A 20,126-nucleotide genomic window follows, 5' to 3' on the forward strand; every position below is an offset into this window, starting at 1 on the left:
AAGTAGTTATTAAAAAACGTAAGGCATGGAGGTCCCCCTGTGATGCAGTGGGTTAGGGATCTGGCATTGCTGCAGCTGTGGTATAGGTCACAGCTGCAGCTTGGATTCAATCCCTAGCCCAAGAACTTCCATGTGCTGTGGGTATAGCCAAAAAAAAAGTATGGCAAGTCCCCATAATATGGTATACTATGAAGATGAGAAAAAGAATGAGGTACATTTATAAGGACTAATAAAGAAAGATGCCTGTGAGTGTCATTTTGGTGCCCAAAAAAATTGCTGAGCATTATCTAGAGCAGTGGTGCTCAACTGTCCCAGGAGATCCATGGCAATGTCTGGAGACATTTAGGTTTCCATAAATGGTGCTGCTACCAGTATCTAGTGGGTGAAGGCTAAAGATGCTGCCAAACATTCTACAATGCAAAGGACAGCCCCCACAATAAAGAATCATCTGGCGTAAATAGTGTTGAAGTTGAGAAATCCTGATTTAAGAGGATGATCACTTTTTTTCTGGTAACAAGAGCATATCTTTAAATGTGTGCAGAAGGATGTATTGTTAAAAGTGGTATCTTGGAGTTCTCGTCGTGACTCAGTGGTTAACAAAACTGACTAGTATCCATGAGGACACAGGTTGGATCCCTGGCCCCTCTCAGTGGGTTAAGGATCCAGTGTTGCTATGAGCTGTGGTGTAGGTCGCAAACTCAGCTTGGAACCCAGGTTGCTGTGGCTGTGGGATAGGGCAGCAGTTACATCTCCAATTCAACCCCTAGCCTGGGAACCTCCATACGCCATGGGTGCAGTCCTAAAAAGACGAAAGACCAAAAAAAAAAAAAAAAAAAAAAAAAGTGGTACTCTGGGGAAAGATAAGGGCCGACCCTAACACCTCATTTTATGTACCTCCTTAGTGATTTATTTTTAAGAATAGTAAATAAGTATTCCTAAGTAAAGAATATATTTGCAATTGAAACTAAGAAGGAAAGAAATTAAGTTGAAGTTCTCTTACATAGAATAAGTTATCAAAACCACGATCTTTCTGGAAAACGAATCCTTTTTCCTGTAGCAGCTTTATAGCATTCTTAAATATACTATGAATTGCCTTGGAGGTGGTGTCATTTTTAAAATCCACCTGTAGGAAAAAAAAAAAAAAAAAGAAGAAGAAAAGAAATAAGTCCCATCTTACAGCACTTAAGGGCAACTCCCTAGACCAACTGGTTATGAATTCACCCAACAGGCTTTTTATCTGCTGAGTCAAAACAATTCACGGGCCCTAGCAGCATGGTATTTAATGAGGATTGGGAAGTTTGCTGTAGCAGAATCACACTTGATAACTGTTCCACACCTTAGTTATGATTTTTTGTTTGTTGAATTCATTTAATTCAGTGATATGAAATGGAAAAATCAAAATGGCAATATTCATTTTTTTTAATATAGAACCCCAAATTCTATACATATTGTCTCATTAATTCTATATATATTTTTATTAAAATTGTGGCCATGTATACACCTTCTTCCTAAGGACTTTAAAGATTCTTACACACCTTGAAATAAGTTGTACTTCATCTCAACTGCCTGCTCCCTGCTCACACAGTGGGTGACTGAGAAAAATATGTGTGCAACCAGTGGAAAGAATTTCCCCGTATAGAGGCAGCATCCTTACTATTCCATTAAGGGTTTTCAATTTATTCCTAAAACAAAGAAAGTGGTGAGTAACAACTGTCCTTCAAGGTGCAAAATCTTTTTCTTTTTTTCCAGCTACATATGCAGAATATGGAAGTTCCTGGGCCAGGGATCAAACCCATACCATAGTAGTGATGATGCCAGATCCTTAACCCGCTGAACCCCAAGGGAACTTCAAGATCCATTTTTAATGAGACAGAAATCTGTCAAGATATTAAAAAGATCAGAGTGCTAAAGAGATGTGGCAAGGCTTCCAAAAGAGTGTTTGAAGGTAAAGTCCTACCCCTCTAATGAAAAAGGTCCTTAGGAGGCTCCCTGGGACGCTGAAACATAAAGCGGGCCTGGGATTTGCTGATGACGTTCCCTTGAAGTGACAGGGAGAGGAAAGGAACCCCCAGATGGCCCCCAGAGTTGAGGATCCACCCTTGAAGAAATCCTTGCTTTCTACAAGTGGCCTCCCAGACGGGCATTGTTTGCACCTAGTAGATCTTGGTGAAGCTTCACAAATGTGCTCTCCTGGCTGAAGAGGAAAGTGTAACATTCTTTCTTTAATTAATAGTCCAGGTTTCTCCTTAACAGAACAAGCTGGAGAACCTGGCCACGAGGACATGAGGGACTGAGAGCTGACAAACATTCCAGGTTAGGACAGCACCCACTCTCTGAAGGGAGAACAAGGCTGAGAAATAGCTGACGACTCCCACGGGAAGAAAAGCTAGCAGGGCGTGTTCAGGATAAACACCTCACCCAGCAATCCTCAGTCACACATCTTTTCACTGGGGGGGGGGGGGCGCTCAAGTCAAAGCTGCTTTTAATTTTATACACAACTGCTCTTACTTAGGGAAAGCATGGTCAACCCAATACAGCCCCCTGCCCGACACCACACTTCGTAACTACTTCATGTTTCTAACTCTAAAGAGATCTGTCTTCTTTAGTCAATTCATCTAAGGAACCCAAGGGTCAGGTTTATTACGTCTGGTACCAATATAGAAATAAATCGGAAACTGACTAGAAATGTTGTGACGCAATCACTCCTGTTGTTAAAAATGACTCTTGGTTATCCCCAGACCATGCAGAAAACCCAGTTCCTGCTCCGGTTCAGTAAAACCAAGCAGCAGGAAGAGGGGGTGTGAGGCCCGGGAGAGGAAAAGCACAGTTCAGCTGTGAACAAGGAGGCCCCAGTGGAAAAGCCTCTCGGTAAATATAAACAATATGGAAAGCTTCCTTTCCAAAACCACTTGCCTCAGCTGACCTCGGGACAAAATTCCCTGCTGGTTCTAAAGATACAGTCTCAAGGAGAAAGCCTCCCGTCATCCCTCTAGCCAGCAGCCTTTTCTGGCCTGAGATGTGTGTCTTTCTTGTCTTTTTCTAAAAAGCAATGACAGACTCATCCCATTCAGGAAATTGAAACTGTTCAGAAACAAAAACAGTGACTAGCTGAATGGGCTGAGCCCTAGCAGGCCTCTCCTCACGGCAGGTCAGGAACTGGGTGGATCTCTGAAATATATATATAGTCTTCATTCCCAAACAAACTCAACATTTGTCCAGCTGTCAAAGAAACAATGGCCTTGTAAGGCTTGCTTATCATGTTTCTGGATTTGCTAAAAAGAGCCACCATGGAAAAAAAGACAGGGGGGAAAACATTCAAACCCACCCTCTCCAGCCTCTAAGCTCTAACACTATCACAATGATTTTTTTGTTAAGCTTTCATCTGTATGACAACAGAAAGTGCCAAAGGATCTAGGGTTTCACCATCATTGTAACACATCCCTGGTCTCCCAGGCTCTATTAAACAGAATTCAATTTAACGATGCTGACCTCCCCAACCGGGGCCACATGAAGGAATAATTCATAATTGATGGAAAAAGTTTCCAAAGACAAAATGGATAGAGTGCCATGTTCATTTCTTTTTAAACACATGGCACAAGGCAGACACAAATTTCTGCTCTAAGCATTTTCAAAATGTTATCATCATGCCAAAAGACCCCTGGCCCAGAACATCTCGAATGGAGGTGGCTTTTAGTCCTCAAAGAGTCCTTAATTGTCACAGAAGAGCTGGTTCACAGGAAGAATGTGCTCTTTGCTAAGCTTCAAAGTTTCCTTCTAAATATGCCAAGAGAGTGGTCAGAAGTCCTGGGAGGCCAAGTTGGCACTGAGCCTCTTCTAAATGATTAAATGGGAAGAAGGTCACTCTGGCTGTCAGGGGACAGCTGGGGAGCTACAACTGTGCAGAAGCAATGGTGGCACAGAACAAATCGGCCGGTCCTGACCCTCTCCACCTGGGCGTTTCCTGAAATGATATCCCTTAACTCCAGGTATGAAACTGTGGGTCACTGGGCACACAGCCTGGTGCCAGCAAGAGATAATTAGGTTCAAGAACGAAACTGAGAAGCAGTGGTCACGCTTAGGAGCTTGGCATGGGGACCTGGTATCCGTTCTACCAGAATCACGAAGAATAATTATGTTACTTCACAAGAGTATTCACGGTAGCCCTCTTGGTAATGGCGAGACTGGAAAAACACCTAAACAATCCAGGAATGGAGAGACCCTTAAATTTATTGTGGTACATATAATAAAAGATTATTATATAGTGCAAATCTGTATGTATGGCTAGGAAAGGACCTTGTAAAACAGGCCAATAAAAAGCGAAGTAGATACAGTATTTAGTATGATTCCACTTGTGTAAAAAAAAAAAAAAGGTTACAACCACTTCTAGTTCATATATGCAGATTATCTCCAAAGGGATACGCAGGAAACTAGTAATGGTGCCTGTCTCTGTGGAAAGGGGAGGTAGAAGGGAGGATGGGAAGGAAACTTAAAAACTAGATACTCTCAGGGACTGTTTGAATTTTTAAAACCATTCATTCCTTCGATCAACAAATAACTGTGGAACACATACATACTTTAGGCCAGCTCGGTCTCAGGCAAAGAACAAGACAAAGACTCTGTTCCTAGAGAATTTAAATTTTGGCGGAGGACTAGGCCAGCAAATACATAAATACCAGCGATATCACGAGATACGGTACCAGGGTGATAACAGTGAGGCCGGTGGGTGTCAGAGCCAAAGGTCAGGGAGGGCAAGAAGGTGACCTTCAGGCAGAGATCATTCTCCAGTGGAATAAATGACATAAATAAATATGAGTCATGTTACAGCAACAAAAAACTGAGTAGTTGCAACGAAAGGGAAAGCCTAAAACCAAAGTCTTAGATAATTCTTAATTCCAGGTAAATAAGTAAATACCAAACACTATGGGTAGGAAAAAAAAAAAAAAAAAAAAAAAAAAAGATGAGGACAGCCCTTTTAGGATGAATAAAAAATTACCTGAGTGATCCTTGAAATTTTTACTTATAAACCAGACTGAACACAACTTGGTCTTTATTCAAACTCCTAAAACACAATAGGTTAACCTTTTTCTGAAGAAGAGAGAGCAAGTCATTAAACTCCTTGGTTCAAGTACAAGAATCATCCTGCTGATCAATAAATAATCTTGGATGGATAATTAGCTCTTCTCATCTATTTCTCCCTCATTCGGCTCCTATGGAGATTAAACGCCCATCTCAGGGGGTACTGAGAACCACAAACCTTAGACTACGTTTTTTTTCTACCCAAAGATTAAGCTTGATGAGATTAAGGACAGGAAAAGGGCAAGTTCATTCTCCTTTCAAATTTTCAGTGTTCAGGGACCTTTCCAGAAGAGACTCAACATAACCTCTATACTCTGGTGACACCCTGTGTGTTTTCATGCCTCAGTCATGTCCACCCACATCCTTGGGCTGAAGAGCAGGGGCCATGGATTCATTCCCATGTGGGCTGGCTGCACTTACCTGCCCAGGGCGGGTGCTGTGAACCACGGGCTGTTTGGCCAGCGACAGCAAGGACTCCACCGTTTCTAACTCCTGCTGGTAAAAGCTTTGCACTCGGTTCTCCACAAGGAATTCTTTAGCTTTTTCGCTCAGCAGACATGTGAGACTGTTGAGGTCCAAGGCGCCTGGATTGCTGCTGGGAGAAGGTTTTAACAAGCCCTGCAGAAAACTATTACCTTTGTTCCATTTGGATGTGTATACAACTGAGACTTAGCTAGCAAATGCAATGCTATACTGATGTGTTTTTGACATAAGGGGCAATTTGCCCAGTGAACATCGTGTGATTGTTTAAAAGGATGAGGCAGAACTATGGGAACAGATATTCATGATAGATGCAGAAAAAAGTCAAGCTGCAGGGTAGCATGTAAGGCATGGTACCCCACTTTTGTGAAGAAGCCAATGACAGCCTACCAAATACATGGGTGAATATTCACAGCTGTGTGTGTGTAGAAGAAAAATGTCTAACAGGAAACACATGCATCTCTGCACAAGGGTAACCTCTGGGGAATGGTACTGAGGAAGACACAGGAAATTAGACAGTTTCACTTTTTACTTTATATAGGTCTATAACGGTTATTTTTATTTTTATTATTTTTTTTTATTTTTTATTTTTTATTTTTTTTTTATTTTCCCACTGTACAGCAAGGGGGTCAGGTTATCCTTACATGTATACATTGCAATTACTGTTTTTCCCCCACCCTTTCTATAACGGTTATTTTTAAATGTAATTTTTTTGGAATGTAATCTATAAATATGTTTTAGAAAATCAAAGGGTAACAGTGAAGAGTCTCCTTTCTATCCCCGCACCCCCAGTCTCCTGCCTCAACCCGGCAGCCGCTATGACTGTTCATGTCTCTTCCGAGTTCTTCAAGACATATAGTAACAAATACACATATATTCTCACTCCCCCTGTTCATTTTCCCTCCCTCATAATATAAATCATCTCTGTTTAGAGCAACTAGTATTGGTTTTCTGTGGTATTTTGTGTGCTTTTTGCTTCCTCCCCTACCCCCTGCCCCACTGTGCCTGTGGCATGTGGAAATTCCCAGGCCAGGGACTGAACCCATGACATAGCAGTGATCCAAGCCACAGCAGTGACAATGCCTGATCTATAACCTGCTGAGCCACCAGGGAACTTCTGCAGTATTTTGATTATGATATGCCTTAGTGCAGTTTTCTTCAGGTTTCTTGCCTTGGGGTTCATTGAGCTTCTTGGATCTGTGAGTTTATGGTTTCACCAAACTTGGAAATTTTTCTTTTCTTTCCTTTTTTTTTTTTTTTTTCTTTTTTCCTTTTTAGGGCTGCATCTGCAGCATATGGAAGTTCCCAGGCTAGTGGTTGCGTCAGAGCTACAGCTGCTGGCCAGAGCCACAGCCACATGGAATTTGAGCCATGTCTGCAACCCACACCACAGCTTATGACAATGCAGAAGCCTTAACCCACTGAGCAGGGCCAGGGATCAAACCTGCATCCTCATGGATACTAATCAGGTTCGTTGCCGCTGAGCCACAACAGGAACTCCAAACTTGGAAAACTTTCATCCCTGGTTTCTTCAAATATTTTTTCTCTGCTTCTCCCCCTCCACTCCTTCAGAGACTCCAATCACACATATATTCTCCTTCCCACAACCTTAGAACATCTGTACTATTAGCACCTTCACTTTACGGATGAAGACACTGAGGTACCCAGAGAGTGACAGACTTGCCCGGAGCCCCACAGTGAATGAACTGGTTCAGGATTGAGACCCAGGCTCACTTTAGCATCTGGGATCCCACTGGTTGTCCTCGCTGCTGTGGTCACACCCTCAGCAGTCAGAGTCCATAACTTACCTCAGGGCCTCTTCTTTCTCCAGGGCTGGGTGGTGGAAAGGCTGGTCATAAACTTTCCTGTAGATGGTGGGCAGCTCGAGCATTCTTGCGATTTGAATGTTGCACACTGGATCATCCACTTTATCTAACAAGGCATGGGGGGAAGAGATGCCACAGCAATTACAGTGAGGTGCATTCTTTCCTGCATCCAAACTGCTGCTGGGACGACAGGAAATGGGGCACTTGGTGCGTCTCCTTCCTCACAGATGCTCAGGATCACACAGTCTAAATGGTTCCCAGTCCTCTCACGCGAGGGGAAGTGATGCCCAGAGTGTCACAGGCCCGGCCACATTAGATCAGGACTAGGGAAAGCACATGAGCGTATGCATTCATCTGCCACAGTGGTGGACATCTGGGGCCGTCCTCGAGATTTCCAAGTGCAAACCAGCCAGAGCAGTGCAAAGGGCATCGTTCAGATGACAGGGGACTGTCACGCTTCTGACTAGCTCTTTCCTTTCAAAGTTAGTGGACTCAGTGGTGTTTAAGAAATTGCCATAAAGAGTTCCTGTTGTAGTTCAATGGTCACGAACCTGACTAATATCCATGAGGACATGGGTTCAAGCCCCTGGCCTCACTCAGTGGGTTAAGGAACCAGCAATGCCATGAGCTGTGATACAGGTTTCAGATGTGGTTTGGATCCCACGCTGCTGTGGCTGTGGCTGGCAATTTGACCCCAAGCCTAGGAACTTCCATATGCTGCCAGTGCAACCCTAAAAAAAAGAAAATACTACCTGCCCCCCGAAAAAAACAAAAGAAATGTCCATCACTTTGAAGACTCTGAACACTCTTCCCTAAATGGATTCACACTTAGAATTTCAAAGTGTTTTTGAGGCTCTATTCTGCTGTTCAAATAAGACTTGTCTGCTATATACAACAAATCATTTGTTTTCCAATTTATTGATAGGTACCTCTTTTCAAAATAAAATTAAGAAACACTGCTTTTCTGAAGAAAGCAGGTTGTAAAATACAATTTCCTTCATTAGACTTAAATCTTATTTGAGCTTTTGCAGTTTGACTTTTAGCTAAACTTACTGGACCCACACCCAGCATAAAAACCAACATGGAAGAGATATCTTGTGCTTACGATAAACGGTGGCATGAATTTCTCGTTCTTCTCTGTACGTGCGGATGTGACCTCTGATCTGGACAAGGTCCCCAATTTCTATCTTTAATCGCTGCGCAATGGTTTCCTGCAGCTTCTTAAGCTGTGAGGTTAAGCTCAGCTCTCTTGCATTTGTAGCAGCTGTAGCTGTTGGGACCAGAAGGAAAGACAGAAACGCATAAACACAATCACCCCACCACATCTGGGAGAGAGTTTGGGGTAAGACCAACACGACATTTATTTATTCTACTTCTGACTGGTTGCTCCACTGTAGGAAACATGCATAACCTTTTGAAATCCTCTGCTGAATGAAAGGCCTTAGCCATAACGATTCAAACATCTGGGTGAAGGGAGCAGAGCCTGGAGGGTGGCTTAACAACCCAGGTGGGCCAGTTGCGTTGTCTTCCTTCCAGAGCCCTGCATTGGCTGTGCAAGGGACTTTACCCCCACCAGGGCTGAATTCTGTGTGAGTTCAGCTGGGTTTGGTGGCAATAGCTCTAAAGAACACTTTAAAGTGTCTGTGCAGGGAGACAGAGGCCTGGCATGAGGGGAAAGGGGCCCACGAGTCTCCATTTGTGGTTTTTTTTTTTTAAATGGGGAAGAGAAATTTGCCTAAGGCTGACTTTCTACCAGGGTGCTTAGGACCCTAATCTCTCTCACGTCTCATCTTTGTTGGGTAAGTAGGCCAATTCCCTCTCTCTCTCTTTCTCTCGCTCTCTCACACATACCACTCTCACACCACTCAGAACTATAAACTTAAGCAACTTCATGGTGAAAAGAACCCAATGCGCACTCAATTCTAAACGATTCCTATCACTTACATTTACTTCCAGAATGTATCAGTTCAATAATAAGAATAAGAATAGTCACCATGGGTTAAGGATCTAGTGTTGTCACTGCAGTGGCTCAGGTGGCTGCCAGGTCATAGGTTCCATCCCTGGGCGGGGAACTTCCACATTGCAGGTGTGGTCAAAAAAAAAAAAAAAAAAAAATGCCATGAAGGCTTGGGTACGACAGGTGCTGTTCTAAGGGAAAAAAAAAAAAAAAAAGCCTTTGAGCTAAAAACCCTAAATAATCTATCAGCACATCTAATCCTCACAACCACTCTAATTTATTATTAGCTCCTTTTTACACACGAGGAAACTGAGTCACAGAGAAGTCAAGCAACTTGCCCAAAGTAAAATAACTAGTTGGCAACAAAGCTGGAGTTCGAACTCAGGCAACCTCTGACTCCAGAGCCTTCCTGTTTATTCTTTATTCTCTGCTGCCTGCTCCATGATTATACTCGTATTTTCCATAGTGATCACTAGTGTGTGTAAACAATGTTGTGTTGTTTTTCTGTCTAGCACAACTTCAAATACACAAATGTATCCACAAAATCTATACAACTCAGCATTTTAAATAAGAGCAGAGCATTCTGTCATGTTCATGTGCCACAGTTTGTTTAGCTGGTCTCATTAAATATTCCATCCTTTCCCTTTCGCAGTTTTTTATTTTGGTTTTTATCACTAACACTGTATGGGGCTTAGATAACAGAGTCAGACAGACCAGACTTAAAGCTCAGGTCACTTCTTATTAGCTGTGTGACCTTGAGCAGGCTGCTTAACCTCATTGTGCCTATTTCCTTCGTTATGGAGTGGGGACTGTAACAGTCCACCTCGCACAGAGAGCTGCTGTGCATGATCTGAGTTAACCCTTACATCGTGAGGTTAGCACAATGCCAGATCCATAGGAGACATGCAGTAAATGTTAGCTACGTGTGAAAATGAATAATTAAGCCCCTAAGACAAAAATTTTGTTTTCTTTGTGGTCTTTCACTGGGGATTACTGGATAGAAAAGTACAAACAGGTTTAGATGAAATTACGTATCATCAGAATGTTTGCTAGAAGAAAACAATCAAACCATTCTTATTCTACAAGGTGTCACCAGCAATGAAGCAGGCTTGCAGCCCCTACAATGGCTTCAGTCATTTGGATTTTTAACACATTAAAAATACATAATGATTCTGTAACACTTTATTTTGCTTTTAAACTGCCAGAGAGACCTGTGGGGGTACTGAGTTGTTGTTTGTTTGTTTGCCATACCCACGGCATGTGGAAGTTCCCAGGCCAGGGAATGAGTCTGTGCCACAGCAGTAAGCACAGCCACAGCAGTAACAACACCAGATCCTTAACCACTAGGCCACCAGGGTATTCCAAGACCAGGTGTTTTTATATAAAATGATCTACTCTGAATTTCTTTACATATAAGCCTTCCTCTCTTTTGAACAATTTACGTTGATTTCTGAAAAAAATGTAGGGAAACTTTCTCAGTTAAACTAATGAACCCACTCTACCCATTCCATTGCTTTCTTTTTTATGTTTTATTTTGCTTTAGCATATAAAAATTTGAAAAAAAAAACTTTTAGTCTCTCCTTTCTGTCATTAATCATAGCTTTCAGTGCTTTAACAACATATGAGTTTAATGTAGATACCCCCGTATTTACTGTGATAACACACAATTCTATCTCCTTTGGTTTATTTTTATATAAGTTGCAAGACAGTAATCAGTTACCTCTTTTTTAATATTGTTAATAACCTGAACCAACAGCATTTGTTAAATACTAACTTATCTCCTTCTGTGGCATTATTTCTGATGTGTCATAGACTAGGGTTTCTATAATGGAATGAATAATGGTTTATTGATCAAGTTTTCTGCTTTTTAATCTAATACAACTTAGATTAACTGTGGCTCTGTAATGTGCAGAAGCATTACTTTTCTTTAAACACACTGACTCTACTAAGGGAAACAGCAAACTAAGGAGCACAGAGAACTCTGTGTAGACCAGTAATCAATAGTTAGGATCTAGACACAATCAGCGTTAATGTTACTCAGCTTACTGGGTTTCTTCAGAAAAATACCCAAGTATTGATTTTTTTAAAAGGTTATTCTGTCTGGGTTCCTGTCCCCAAGTCCTCTTTTATTTAGGCTGAAATTTTAAATGTATTTATAAATTCCCCCTGCCGGTTATTCAGACATAATAAGTGATAATAAATGCTTCACGTAGCACTGCTGAAATGATCAGACTGAGGGCTGGTCTGAGAAAAAGAGGCTCAGCTTTCATTTAAAGGGTGAACCAAATTACCGAAAGATGGGCTCAAGCTGTGTAATTTAATGGATATAATGAGGTGGTTGGAGCCTGGCAGAATTTTATTTTAAGTAGGCTATTCCACTCTGAAAGATAAATCCTCTTTAAAATTCTAATACTAGGCACCAAGCTTTCTTAACTTTTCTCATAAGCTAAGTCCAAATGGAACATTCGATGTGACATTTATAGGAGTTAATATTATATTTTTATACCTTAACTGACTGGAACATGATTTTGGCTCAGACTAAATTTTGCTTAAAAAAATTAGTCTTCGTTGGCCACTTTCCAGTGGAAAGATTTAAAACTGAGGGTGATTAAATTAAAAGGAGAGAATGGGCTAGTTGGGAATAATTGTAAAATATCACCTCTATGTAACATGATGAGAATCACTTTCAAACTTTCTTCTTGTACCCTTACCCTCTTTTTTCTTTTTTCTTTTTTTTTTTTTTTTTGCTTTGCTTTGCTTTTTAGGGCCACACTTGCGGCATTTGGAAGTTCCCAGGCTAGGGGTCAAATCAGAGCTCAGCTGCCTGCCTATGCCACAGTCACAGCAGTGAGGGATCTGAGCTGCAACCTACTCCACAGATCACAGCAATGCCAGATCCCCAACCACACCGAACAAGATCAGGGATCAGACATGAGTCTTCATGGACACTAGTCAGATTCCTTTCTGCTGCACCACAAGGGGAACTCTTTTTTGTCTTATTTTGTGTTTTTTTTTTTTTTTTTTTTTGTCTTTTTGTCTTTTTAGGACCACACCTGTTGCATATAGAGATTCCCAGGCTAGGGGTCTAATCAGAGCTACAGCTGCCGGCCTACACCACAGCCACAGCAACGCCAGATCCTTAACCCACTGAGCGAGGCCAGGGACAGAACCCGCAACCTCATGGTTCCTAGTCGGATTCGTTTCCACTGCACCACAACGGAAACTCCTGTTTTGTTTTGTTTCTTTTTGTACCCTCACTTTTTATTCTCAAGGCAATTTCCAATTAAGGCTGTTGACTTTGACTGTTTATATTTGCATCTACTTAGAGATATTTCCAAAATCTCATTTTCAGTATTGATAGCCATGTTACCTAAAAACTGCTTTTAAAAGTTACATAATATTCCTGATGATATCACTTCTCTTTTAAAAAAAGAGTTAATTTTGAAAATTAACACAATGGGGTTTTTTTGTTTGTTTTTGCTTTTTAGGGCCCCACCTGTGGCATATGGAGGTTCCCAGGCTAGGGGTCCAATTGGAGTTACAGCTGCCAGTCTATACCACAGCCACAGCAATGCAGGATCCGAGCTGGGTCTTCCACCTATACCACAGCCACAGCAACTGGGGATCCTTTAACCCACTGAGCAAGGCCAGGGATCGAACCTACAACCTCATGGTTCCTAGTCAGATTTGTTTCCGCTGAGCCACGACAGGAACTCCCAAGACAATGTTTAAAACAGGAGTGTGTAAACTACACAGCCCATGGACCAAATCCATCCCTAATCTGTTTTTGTAAATAAAGTTTTATTGGAACACAACCATGCCTGTTTGTTTATGTGCAGTCTATGGCTGCTTCTGTGTTACAATGGCAGTATCCAATAGTTGAGATGCAGACCATACGGTCCACAAAGCAGAAGACAATTATTGTCTAGCCTGTACAGAAAAAGTCTGTTGACCCTTGGTCCAAAACAAATATGCATAGGAGCTCCCCCGAGTTGCAGTGAATTAAGGATCTGGCATTGTCACTGCATCGGCTTGGGTCACTGCTGTGGCATGGTAAAACTGAATTGCCAAAACTTCTAATAACCTATTCACATTCCTGTACACTTAGAAGGAATTGAGCACCAAAGAAATGGTAGTAAGAAAAGCAGCTGGCTTCCCTATGATATCAGCTGCAGAGCAGTCAAAGTTCTGGGTAGAGTGCTTCAAGTTGATCAGTGTAACTCATCAGTGGATAAATGCGAATATTTGGAACGACAGCTGTTCTGCTGAGCTACCTTGAGTAAAATCTATTGGTTAACTGGAAAGGTAAAGAAGCATGGCAAATAAAATTACCTGATGAGGAGTCGGTATTATTCAACTTTTTCCAGCAGATGCAGTTGATAACTCCAGTGCTATCATCCACTGTAAGAGAAGTGTAAGAGAGTGGGACACAGATGTGGGCATTACTGGTGAATTAGCATGTTGCCACTACATTCAGCCAAAGTGAAAGATGACATTTTTCAACAGCATGGTTGGGCAAATCCCTCATCAAACTTCCCTTCCACCCTTAGAAATAATTTCTCACTATACATCAGTGGGAACTGTTTGGCTGCCGTGTCAATGTAATACAGGAGCCCAGCAGAATGTAGTTTTTTCTCTTACGCTATCTCAGGGGTACTAACCTCTCCTAAAATTGGTGTCCTCAGGAGGTGAAGTGCAGAGATCTCAATGATTGCTAACATATAAGATCAGCCTTGCTCTCCTACCCTGGTACCAGAGACCATCACCTGGTTTGTGGCCAGAGGCACTCAGAGCACAGCTACATGTCACCATGTGCTCTTTTGCTGGCTTGCTGACTTAGAAAGACAAAGTATCCCAAGTCTTTGAGCCTGGGCTTCTCTTTGAAAGTGCTTCTGCCCAGTCCTTGCCACTTCAGGGGATGTAAGGAAAGCCAAGCACTTTAGAGAAGGGTGAACTTTTTATTTTCATACTAAAAATAATTACACCTTGGCCATACAAACAATACTGGTCTGGAGTTCCTATTGTGGCTCAGTGGAAACCTGACTAATATCCATGAGGATGTGAGTTTGATCCCTGGCCTCGCTCAGTGCATTAAGGATCCAGTGTTGTCATAAGCTGTGGTATAGGTCTCAGACACAGCTCAGATCTGGTGTTGCTGTGGCTGTGGTGTAGGCTGGCAGCTGTACTCCAATTTAACCCTAGCCTGGGCAACTTCCATATGCCTTGGGTGCAGCCCTAAAAAGTGGAAAAAAAGAACAAACAATACTGGTCTGGCTTATTTTATTTCTAGAGGAAAAAAAAAATCAAAGAATTCCATTGCACTTGGATTTATAACTGCAGAGAAATGTGGAGATGTATGTCTGATCAGGGATGTGAGGCATTTTCTTTTCTCCTAATTTCTGACAATCTCAGGACAGAGGTTGTTAAACATAGGGTCAGTGGGCTTAATGATTTTTTTTTTTTAAAAATCACTAGCTAGACTATTATAAAAACACATGTAATATAGAAGTACCATATGGCAAAAATTTTTTATTGCTGGTTTAAATTTGTGTTGAAAGCAGAAGCTGAGAAGAAGACTTATACTAAAATGAATTCTAGATGGATTTTACTTTATTAAATATATGTAAACTTAAGAAGATGAGAAGACAATTCAGGTGAATAGTTTTAATCCTGGGCTTTCATCTGATGGTGGGAGACTTTTTTAAGTAGACCTGAAAATCAGAACTCATTTTAAAAAGTCTGATATATTTGACTAACTAAAAACTAATAGTCTATAGCAATATATCTTAATATATATAGAATTCATACAAATTAATAAGGAAAAGACCAAGACTACAAGAGAAAAAGTGGCAAAGAAAAAGAATAGCATGGAAGGTAAAAAATGCCAACAGACATACGTCAGTAAACTAAATCACTAGTTACCAGGGGAAAAAAAAGCAAATTTAAAGAATTTCTTAATCCCTAGAATGACAAATATTAAAAATACTGATATCCTCAAATGCTGATAGCTGGACCGTAAATTCACACCAAATTTCTAAAGATCAAGTTTGGAAATGTGGATCAAATTTTGAAGTATATACACCCCTTTATTTAGTATTTATTTCCAATAATTTATCCTAAGGAGAAAAATAGAACAAATGTACAGATATATACATGCTGTATAAGGATTTTTATTGTAATATTACTTATAGTGCTATAAGTTGGAAATAACCTAAATGTGTTTATAAATATGGAATTGGTTAAATACATTACAGTTGCATGGCATATGAGAATAAAAAGATATAATGAAGATTTATGTTCAGTGCCACTAAACAATATCTCACTGTAAAACAGAAATCTACATATAATTCTATACATCTAATATAATCTAATTGATGTAAAATATTAAACAGTATGTTTTGACAGAAATCATTTTAAGACATTAAAATGCTAATAGCAATTTCTTTTGGAGTGTGAACAAAGAACCCCATATTCAATGCATACATTGACTGTAAGCCTAATTTTAGAAAGATTAAAAAGAGAAAGAAATATATAGACTAGTAACGAGGAAATAAGGCATATTGATATTTCTTCACATGAGGAACATGTTGGAAATATTAGCAAGGATGTTCACCTAAACATGGACATTGTTTTTGTCTGACTTTTAGGGTTTCACGTATTTCATTAAAACTTTCTCTAGCTTTAAACTTTATTTTATAACGAGTATCATTTTAAGAAGCAAAAGAAATCAATAAGGATATTTTGAGTTAAAAAATAATGAATGACACATCTAAGCCCACTACTCCTTTCGCCTGTTTGAAATCTTGATTTATAATGGAAAGTCAAAAAACATTAGCTCATGAACCTTTGTTTGAGAAAACATGAGGTCCTTCTAGTCTTGACTGTAGCCTCCCAGGATTCTAGGTCAGAGCTTGAGTTGCTGCCAGGTGCTCTGTGTGCTCAGGGCACCACCACCCAACTCTCCGACTTCCTGGTTTGTGACCTCTCTTGGCCAATCCTCCCCTGGCACCCTGAGGTCTGACCAGTGGAAAGCCCTGGCAGTGGCGAGAGTCCTTACAGTGTTGGGCAGCATGGTGGGGGCCACTGGCCTTTTGTTTCAGCCGTGGGACAAATCAGGGTGAGCTGGAGCAACCCCAGCATATTGGGGCCTATGGTGAGTCAGGCGGGCAGAACAGGACCCGGGACAGCAGAAGTGGCCACCTGGCAGGTGGCCCAAGAGTCAAGCCAGGGCTGGAAAGTGCAGCTCTTCCTTGAACATGCCCCACAAGTATTAAAGTTGCAGAAGTGTTTCTACTCTCAATTACTTCAGCCTTCAGATGCTTTTCATTTCCCCACAAACCACAGATGTGTCATGCTCTCACAACACCCACACTAAGAGAGATGTTTACTGGAGAATCAGCCATTATCACCTCATCTTTTTATAATTAGAAAAGGGGTTAAGGGAAGCCTCTTTAGGTCAGAGGCATTATATCCAGCCTGGTTCTACAGCTAGGACTGATGTCCTTAAGTAGCTTCATTTTGATCTAAAAGTAAGAAAATTAAAAACCAGATGCAGCTGATTTGGGTTGGGAAGGGGCATGGGAGAGAGGAAAAATTAAGTTAGATGGAACTCATACAGTACACTGGAGTCATTTAATAGATTGGACTCATCAGTGAACCTTGAGCAAGTAACCAAGTCTTGGTTTTCTCATATATAAAATGAAAATACCATGTCTTTTCTCTTCCAAAAGATTAGGAAAAGAATAACCTGAAATTATGCACACGGACGTGCACTATTATTTCTTCACTGGTATATGAAGAGGAAGTAACTACAATGCACTACAGATAATGTACTTGCTACAGATGGGTACTCTGCAGGAACTTAGTGAATGCTTGTTGAATTGTCTGGAGAAAAAGAGAGCCAGCGTCTTTGGTAAAATAAAGCAGAGAAGAGATCCACTATGGGGATGTATGACAAGATGATCTATCTCAGAGTGTAAAAAAAATACAGGCTGAGAAAAACCAGAAGGCCTGGGAAATCTCATCTCCCACATGTTATTTTATAAGCACAAGACAACTATGCCCAGGAAAATGAATACATGTCAAAGAAATGCCATGTCATTGTATCTGTCAAGTATCAATCATGCACAGACTGTCAGTGAACTGTTCTTGGTCATCTAGTTCAACTGACTTCTGTTTCTCCCCCAATTGGAACAAGAACACAAATCCAAGTCAATATCACAAAAAATGACAATGTCAAGTACAGCAACAGTTTGGAATTCAAGATAAGCATCCCACAAAATATCTAGCTTGGCCTTTTAACTAAAGAGAATCTTGGCAATATCTTAAAATAATTATTTTATAAATTAGTACAGCAACTATGGAAAACTATGGAGGCTCCTTAAAAAACTAAAAATAGAGTTCCACATGATCCAGCAATCCTACTCCTGGGCATATATTTGGACAAAACCATAATTCAAACAGATACATGCAGCCCTATGTTCAGAGGTGCTCAACTCACAACAGTCAACATACAGAAACAACCTAAATGCCCACCGGCAGATGAATGGATAAAGAAGATGTGGCACATATATCCAATGGAATACTACTCAACCATAAAAAGAATGAAATCATGCCATGTTTAGCAACATGGACGGACTTAGAGATTGTCATACTAAGGGAAGTCAGAAAGAGAAAGACAAGTATCATATGATTATCACTTATAAACATGACACAAGTGAACTTGTCTACAAAACAAAATAGACTCACAGACATAGAGAACAGTGGTTACCAAGGTGGACAGGGGTTAGGAAAGGGATGGATTGGGAGTTTGGGATTAGCAGACATGAACTATTATATAGAATGGATAAGCATCAAGGTCCTACTGTACAACACAAGGAACTATATAAAATATCCTGTGATAAACTATAATGGAAAAGAATATGAAAAAGATTTATAACATGAATACACAGACACACACACATATATGTATAACAGAATCACTGTGCTATATATAGCAGTGATAAAATAAAATTTCCACAAAATAAAATTTTAAAAATGATTAAACTCTATGAAAAAAAAATCAAGACCCATGACACTAAAATCATTTTCTAACAATTTGCTGGTGTCCAAACTATAGAAACCCTTCATTCAATTTCATCATCACAAGGGAAGGGAAACTTTCTGATAATGGATATTTACCCCTTTGGGATCCCAAAGGCTTTTTTAAACCATTCTGGATATAAATCTTATAATTTATTATATATATATTATATAACTTATTCATACTTCCCTGTCTTCTCGAGTCTATTTTAATGTTAACCTGGCTTTTTTATTTTTAGAGGTATCGAGGTAAACATACATTACCATCCTTTGCTATTTATAGATATGCCCTAGGTATCACGTGTCCATTCCTGATCAACCTGAGACTGTACTTTAATTCTTCTGCCTCCTAGCTCCCCACAGCTGTCACTGGACTGTATTCATCAGTATCCTTCCTATCTGTGTCCTCATTTTACACTTAGTCCATGTCAGTGGCTGCAAACGGTTCCAGAGAACAAGTGCATGGGGTTTCTGGGAGTCCCCAGCTATTCTGAAAGGCTGGGCTTGCTTCAGGTTCAATGTCCAGCTGAGTGACGTTCTTCTACATAAAATCAATGTCAGGCACAATTGTTCTTACCTCCATAACTGTAGAAAGCATCTCTTTCTCTCACTCCAATTACAGTTCCCAAGATATCTACCTGTTTTATTGGATGCCCGTTGTAAAAAAATACACCTGAAATTAAAAGAAAAAAAGGGGAAAGACCATATAATATATGATGATGTATTCTGCTTCAGTAAATGTTAACCTTGTCAAAAAAATTAGTGCCATGCTGCTTGCTAAGATTCCAGACTTAAGGATCAGCCCATGACAAATGGCAAGCCCCAAGAAATTCATATCTCTTCCTCAAGGGTCAAAAGTAGGAAGTTTTGCTTTAAAGAAGCTTGCATTGGGGTTCCCTTCATGGCTCAGCATAAATGAATCCAACTAGGAACCATGAGGTTGTGGGTTCGATCCCTGGCCTTGCTCAGTGGGTTAAGGATCCGTCATTGCCATGAATTGTGGTGTAGGTTGCAGATTCGGCTCAGATCTGGCGTTGCTGTAGCTCTGGCATAGGCCAGCAGCTACAGTTCCAATTCCACCCCTAGCCTGGGAACCTCCATATGCCAAGGGTACAGCACTAAAAAGCAAAAAAAAAAAAAAAAAAAGAGGAAGCTTGTATTAGTGCAAAAAAGAGAAAACCAATATTGTCCAACTGGATCTGGAAAGTCTTCTTTCCACTTGTGACAGTGAAATGTACCTCCCTACAGAACTCTTATTAGGAGCCTGAAAACAACTGTGGTCTTATGAAATCTGACAGCACTGAATTTTGAGGGACTGGAAGAGAAAAGAGAGAAGAAACCACGAGAAAGGCTTCTTTGGCTTTTCTAGGAAACCAGTCATCATTTCTACGAATTAGTGGCAGCATTTAAAAAAAAAAGAGAGAGAGAGGGAAGATAATTAGGTTACCAAACACTACCCTTCAGGGTCAGCAGATTACAACTCAAAAACTTTTCTTTTTAAAATTCTATTTTTAGGAGTTCTTGCTGTGGCGCAGCGGAAACAAATCCAACTAGGAACCATGAGGTTGCAGGTTCGATCCCTGGCCTCACTCAGTGGGTTAAGGATCCTGGCGTTGCCATGAGCTGTGGTGTAGGTTGCAGACGTGGCTCGGATCTGGCATTGCTATGGCTGTGGCGTAGGTCAGTGGCTACAGCTCTGATTAGAC

At 40.7% G+C, this 20,126-nt stretch overlaps 1 protein-coding gene across 25 annotated transcripts in view; it reads right to left on the reverse strand.

Moving 5' to 3' along the window:
- STN1 (STN1 subunit of CST complex) overlaps window positions 1-20,126 on the reverse strand; it is a 40,013-nt gene that overhangs the window by 12,633 nt on the left and 7,254 nt on the right. For 11 of the 25 annotated variants that reach the window (XM_021072027.2, XM_084992995.1, XM_021072028.2 and 8 more), the window contains 6 exons: window positions 18,998-19,093; window positions 13,672-13,740; window positions 8,488-8,652; window positions 7,365-7,488; window positions 5,497-5,668; window positions 1,001-1,123 (listed from right to left, as the gene is read on the reverse strand). In XM_021072027.2, the coding sequence (XP_020927686.1) occupies window positions 1,001-1,123; window positions 5,497-5,668; window positions 7,365-7,488; window positions 8,488-8,652; window positions 13,672-13,740; window positions 18,998-19,093 (749 nt within the window). 25 annotated transcript variants of the gene reach the window in all.

This window comes from Sus scrofa, chromosome 14 (genome assembly GCF_054392235.1).
Source record: "Sus scrofa isolate SSC_HxYL_T2T_F1_AM1 chromosome 14, Sscrofa_HxYL_maternal_Yorkshire_Landrace_v2.0, whole genome shotgun sequence".
Classification (NCBI taxonomy): domain Eukaryota; kingdom Metazoa; phylum Chordata; class Mammalia; order Artiodactyla; family Suidae; genus Sus; species Sus scrofa.